At 39.5% G+C, this 6,000-nt stretch overlaps 1 protein-coding gene across 2 annotated transcripts in view; it reads left to right on the top strand.

Annotated features, from left to right (window-relative positions):
* The first annotated feature begins 2,562 nt into the window (after positions 1-2,562).
* The window catches only part of syne3 (spectrin repeat containing, nuclear envelope family member 3), a 67,505-nt gene continuing 64,067 nt past the window's right edge, over positions 2,563-6,000 (top strand). For both annotated transcript variants that reach the window (XR_005445573.1, XM_038728274.1), the window contains exons 1-2: positions 2,563-2,694; positions 5,191-5,348. Coding sequence is in view for 1 of the 2 variants with exons in the window: in XM_038728274.1 (XP_038584202.1) it covers positions 5,205-5,348 (144 nt within the window). In the remaining variant the exon portion in view is untranslated. The remainder of the gene's footprint in view (positions 2,695-5,190; positions 5,349-6,000) is intronic.

The following is a 6,000-nucleotide window of genomic DNA, read 5'->3' as shown; positions in this document are numbered from 1 at the left end:
CAACGAAGAAAAGGGAAAACTATTTAAATCTTTACACATTTTAACTGTTTTAATTGCTTTGCTATTCTTCAGACCATATAATGCTTCAATATAATGTTTGATTTCTATTTTGAAATGTTGCATTTCTGGTTTCTTTTTAGACCATTGGTATATGTGAATGTAATATTTTCCATATAAGATAAAGATGTTCTAAATATTTAGCATAGTCTTTTAGAATCAACATCAGTCTTATCATAAAAGAATATATGTCTCTTTTTCATAAATGAATAGCTGAGCGAACGTCTTACAGAAATATTTTAAATCTAACCAAAACAATTTGGTACATATACAATCATAAAATAAATAACAAATGGTTTCAGGTTTCTTTGTAAAGGCAAAATGATGAGCAGAAAGGAACACATTCACATGAAATAAATGTACTTCATCGTACCTTGATTTGCTGCATGCCAGCTGCAATTTGAATAAATTGTCTGTTAGGACGGTTTGTTATTTCCATAGATACAAAAGCAAAGAGAGGGATGTGACTGGAAAGAGAAGGGGGGTAGTCTCATATTGAAAGACACAAATATGTCAAATTGTATGCTGTTTAACAGCAGATAACAATACACAAATTAGATTAAGTTCACTTGTCTTAAAGGGTTAATTCACCTATATTACAAAAACATTTTTTCTTCCAGTAGTGTACAGCCATGCACATTTTTTATCTGCCAACAATAAAGTTCCATAGATCTTCCAATTCTTTTGAACTACTTTTTACCAAAGAACTATGAAAGCTGTTGACATAGTTTTCTTTGGATAGTAACAGGGACTCTGCGAATAGATGTTTGCTGTGAGCACCATAAACAACATTTCATTCCCCTCCATCGTATTGGGGTAGATGCAGAAATCTCAAAACCAAAACTATATGGTTAGATGCCGCCAGAGGTAAGTGAGAAAATATATTGGGTTGTAATTTGGGTGAATCAACCTTTTAAGAACTGGTAATTGTATTGTTTATTAAATCTTTATTTGACCAGGTAGGTCCCATTGAGATTACAAAATCTCTTCTTTCTCAAAGGAGCCCTGGTCAAGACAGTAGCAATAAAGTCTTTCAAAAAGCATACATGCAAACAGTGAAAACACATAAAACAAACATAAAGCATCAACTCACAGAGCATTGTTTCAAACAACATACACACACGTTAAAACACATAAAACAAGTAAACATACACAGTAAACAAGAAAATAAAAGCTGGTAACATACTGCATAATGCAACTTAACTGGACTGTAACTGGCTTTTGTGTGTGAGATTGCATACTGAGCTTGTTAGCAGCTATTCTGTGAATTCACTTCATTTAACATAATAATAATAAAAGCTATTAATTAAACACTTAATATATTTACAGAAGTACTGCTAATTGATGCATGTAATCCAATATTATCCATTGTTTAAGGATGTTTTCAACAATAATTTAGTTATTGAAAGTTCCTTTTTGTGAAGTGTTTACTATGTAACCCAGGACAAGTTCTGAGAGACTGAATGAAAACTGGGTGGGAACTGTTGCTGTTCTTTCAACCAATAGGAACAAACTGAGACCTGCCCTGCAGTTTGAATTATTGAAGTGTGCTGCTCTGGATCAGCAGCTGCATTGGATTTGTTCCTTCTCTGGTTCAAGCTGGTCTGCTGATGAGTTCAAGTGCTGCCAGAAAAATGGAAAGACAGCATGAGTGAAACTTAGTATGAGAGAGTAAAAAATGACAGTACTTGAATAAATATGTTTACAAATAACTGAAATGTCTCCATTTTACCCTAAATTGCAAAAATTAGGGCAACAACATGAAGGCTTCACCTGATTTACAGCAGAACTGTCCCTCTTGGATACAGACATTTTGTTAAGTCCTCACAATAACTAAAGAAATTCACTGTGTGAAAATTCAGATTTCACAAGTAAATGTAAGAAGACAATATTCAAATTTCTTCACACCTTTATATAGGCCTAACTTCTGTTTCTGCTGTTTATTTTGGACGGAAGCTATTATTTACTTTAGTTGACTAATGTTATTGTGCCTTTTAGGGAAATTATTGTAAGGGAATATATCCATCAATCCAGAACAACCGACATAACTGTAAAGAAAAATATGAACCCTTGCTACAGATCTTAATAAAATCAGCTTTTGGAAAACATAAAATCCCCATTATTATTGTAAAATACCACGAATGCTTGTGTAGCCCAGACTTCCTAGGTATAATGATGCAATACATTTCTTAAGTGTATCTTTTCTTATTTAAACATATTTAGTTTGATACTAAAATTGGATAAGAATATACGTTTTGATTTGATTGAAGTGTTGCCGTAATGATGCACCCTCAGCACCTTTGTTTCATTCTTTGAGGAATCCCTGCATGCATCACTTGTAACAGAACATTTGAAAGACATTATATTCTGTATGTCAGTTTCTGTGTGAGTTGCTATTTCCCTGCACACTGAAAGTTTTAAGTAATAAAGGATGGTTGCATTTCTGTTGTTTTGTCGGGTTGTGGAGTGGCCCTAGTTTACAAGCAGCCATGAAGGCAGCATGGCGTGCTGTGCGAGGACTCCAGCCCCCGGCGGCCTCGGCTCAACTTCCTGCCTGCCCTAACTTCACTGTACACAGCCAAGCAGGAGGCTGTTCACTCACACTAGGGGCTCCTCACACCAGATGAACGCAAAGCCGTAAGTGTTTTCATCTTTGTAAAGCGGTAATTCATTAATAAAGCGGGGCCGCTGTTCAGCTAGCTTAGTCATGAGAGGCCTAAGTACTTCAAACGTTTCCTACAAACACGGTAACGTTAACGTTACTCCTGTATCCTCTCGCGCCCACACCAGCTCTGCGTTCACGTTAGATTAACTTAACTTACTGTACTAGAATGAGCTGAATGATCTGTCTTACCCATATGGGTTTGTTTTCTTGTGTCCGGGGATATTACGTTACGTAAACCAGTTCGGTCCTAACGTTGAATCTCCACCTCAAACTAGCATAGCATGTATGTAACGTTAGGTCGCTAACACTAGACTGAAGTTGTATGTTAAAGCTGGACGAAGTGTAAATATTCACAAGCGTCCTTGAATTATAAATGAGCACAATAACCGCAGTTAGCATAGCAAACAAAAAGAGTGAATTCTACCTCCGTGTGAGCGAGACAGGTTAAAGTTGGTGTTGATGCGAGTTTACTGTACGAGCCGTCAAACCGAGGCAGGAAGGGATCGCTGTCCCTGAACACACCGCGGCGGCTGGTACTCTGCAACAGAAACCTCTACTCTCATCAAATGGACACGATTTTAACTATTATGACGCAAAATTACAGATGTTACAAAAACTAGTTATATTGTGTTTGTTAAAACTAAAGAAAACGGTTAGTACAAGTTACAAAAGAGGTACTTACTAATTGCTACAGGTGCAAATTAGTTACTGAGCTAACCATGGCACAGTTAGATGAGTGTTTTTAAAATGTCATTGTTGATTACTACTTGCATTGTCTTCTCTAAATAAATATTACAGTCAAATAAAACATACAATTTTGAACCATACATTCGAAAAGAGAAAATGACAAAATTCTGTTAGTAGTGAAAATATCAGAAATCTGGAATTGATAAAAGGGGAAAAAGCAACAGCAGTCAAGCTCTTCATAAGTGTTAGCATGATAAGATTTTGTTTTTGAGGAGAAAAAGGTTTAAAATGTTTTGGTTAACTTTCACTGAGGACAGGGAGTTCAAAATAATAGCAAGTTTAAGAGTCTGAGGGAAAACAAGACGGAATGCTGTGGTGGGCAGAAATGAGTCATTCAGGGAAATGGCCCATGTGCTCCTGCAGCACAGGACTCCACCCTCCCATACATTTTACTGCAGGCCTTTGTCAGTTATGTTCTCGCAAAGGTTTTCCTCCTGAGGGCTCACTGACTTACTGGTTTAATGCGGTTGGTGGAATTTGTTCACAAATAAATAAAACCCAAAGAGTTATGAGCAGTTAAAAGCGCTGGAATCCGCAATTGCATGACCAGTCTCAAAAGATGTGACTGCAGGTTTTCATCATACAGACCACAGATTTGTAACACTATTCTTGACGTTTAAAAGAGGCGTGACACGCAGCTGGACCAACCCATGGCCGGAGCAGGACTCTACAGCGTTCTTGTTACAACAGGAAATTGTATTAATAAATTATATCCCTGTGACATCACAGGGATGAAAGCAAAATGCGCATCATATAACGCTCGCCAAGCGACTAGTCCGACACGCCCTCAAAAACACCGGTGTAAAAACACTGAGCTGCAGCACAGCTCTCCTCTCCCTTCCAAACACTAGCTACCCTCCAGGCAGTCAGTGGACATAAAGTTGTTCCTGTGATGTAGAGACAGAGCTCAGTTAAAACTTTATGGATGAAAGATACTTTTGTTACAGATTAATAACTCACCACTCTGAAACTCTTGCTCCAGTGTTGCCAACCTGGTCTTAGCCTACAGCTGAATAGAAGATGTTTATCGCTGACCTGCCCTTCTCTGCTTCTGATTGGCTAGTAGTCCTTAACTAGAAGCTGCGCATGTGCAACTCCCAACAAAGATCATTTAGAGACAAGATGTATCACTCCATAGCTAAAACGAAGCCTTCAACACAGGGTGAAAAGAGGAGCTGCAGCAATGTGCAGTATGAGGGGGAAAAAAAAAAAAAAAAAAGGTGTTTTTTGAAAATGAAACCATGTAAAGCTGTTCTGGTACAACCACTAAATAAGATTAGGAACCTGAAAATGAGCAGAATACCACCTATTTAATGCATGTTCTGTGTCCTTCTGCACATCCATAAGGTCTTGCACATAGTCTAGGTTCATACAGTGAAACAGCCATCATCTTGATCAATGCTGAGCTCTGTCTGAGCGTCTAACAATCTTAAATTCTGTTTTCTCTGTCTTTCCTGTCAAATTTATTACTGCAGGTTTTTAGTTTTGTCCCACGACATTTGCTGTGACTTCACAGCATGGATGGAAACATTTAAATGACTGACAGCAGCCTCTAATCATCAAAGTAAATTGTCAAGGAAAACACTCAGCGGAGCGTAATGCTCCCAGTTTGCTAAAATTGTGTGTAAAGAAGTTTTTATCTTCAGAACAAAAGTGGTGGAGTTCCCTGTTAACATCAAGTGCCTGCTGATATCGAGTCTGACTGCTGCTCTTCCTTTCAGGTCCAAGACTTGTCATGACGCAGCAGGAGCAGCAACAGTTCATGGAGAGCCTGGAGACAGCCCTCTCCTGGATGCGGGCCATCCAGGAGAGGCTGAAGGCCGTCGACAACACCCAGGGGCCCCGTGATGCCCTGGAGGCTCGACTCAAGGAGACACAGGTAAGATAGTTCACTTACTGTGTGACCCTTCACCTCTGACCCCTGCTTCTACTTTGATACTCTGTCAGTGCACTCCGGAGTGGAGACAGCTGCAGTTTTGTGGTCTTAAACCTCTTTTCCACTGCACGGTACCAGCTCAACTCGACTCACCTTTTTTGGTTTTTGCATTGTGGAAAAGTTGAACCTTTTTTTTTGTATCACCTCCGTCGAGGTTCCAAGCGAGCTGAGGCGATACTAAAGTGTGACATGAAAACTCACACATTATTTCATCACTAAATCCACTTCTGAGAAGTTGTGAAGTGAGAAATCAACTGTGTAGATTTCAAATATTGACAGTTTTACTAAAAGGGATGGCGGAACAAAAATGTGCTTGAAAGTTTTCGGAGTTGAGGATTCCTGCGGCAACCCCCGGGACGCGCTCGCGAGGCTGGCCCACAGAGCCCTCTGGTCCCACCGTCGCAGAGACCGCTGCAGCAACAGTGGTGACGGGGCAGTGGATAAGACGCCTGCCTTTGATGTGAGAGATCCGGGGTTGAAGCCACTGTGAGACACCATTGTGTCCCTGAGCAAGACACTTAACCCCTCATTGCTCCAGAGGCGTGTGACCTCTGCCATAATTAGCAATTGTAAGTCGCTTTGGATAAAAGCGTCA

This window comes from Micropterus salmoides, unplaced genomic scaffold (genome assembly GCF_014851395.1).
Source record: "Micropterus salmoides isolate LMB-PRFRI ecotype aquatic unplaced genomic scaffold, ASM1485139v1 Ms_hic_scaffold_19, whole genome shotgun sequence".
Classification (NCBI taxonomy): domain Eukaryota; kingdom Metazoa; phylum Chordata; class Actinopteri; order Centrarchiformes; family Centrarchidae; genus Micropterus; species Micropterus salmoides.
This window is presented reverse-complemented; position numbering and strand designations above follow the sequence as displayed.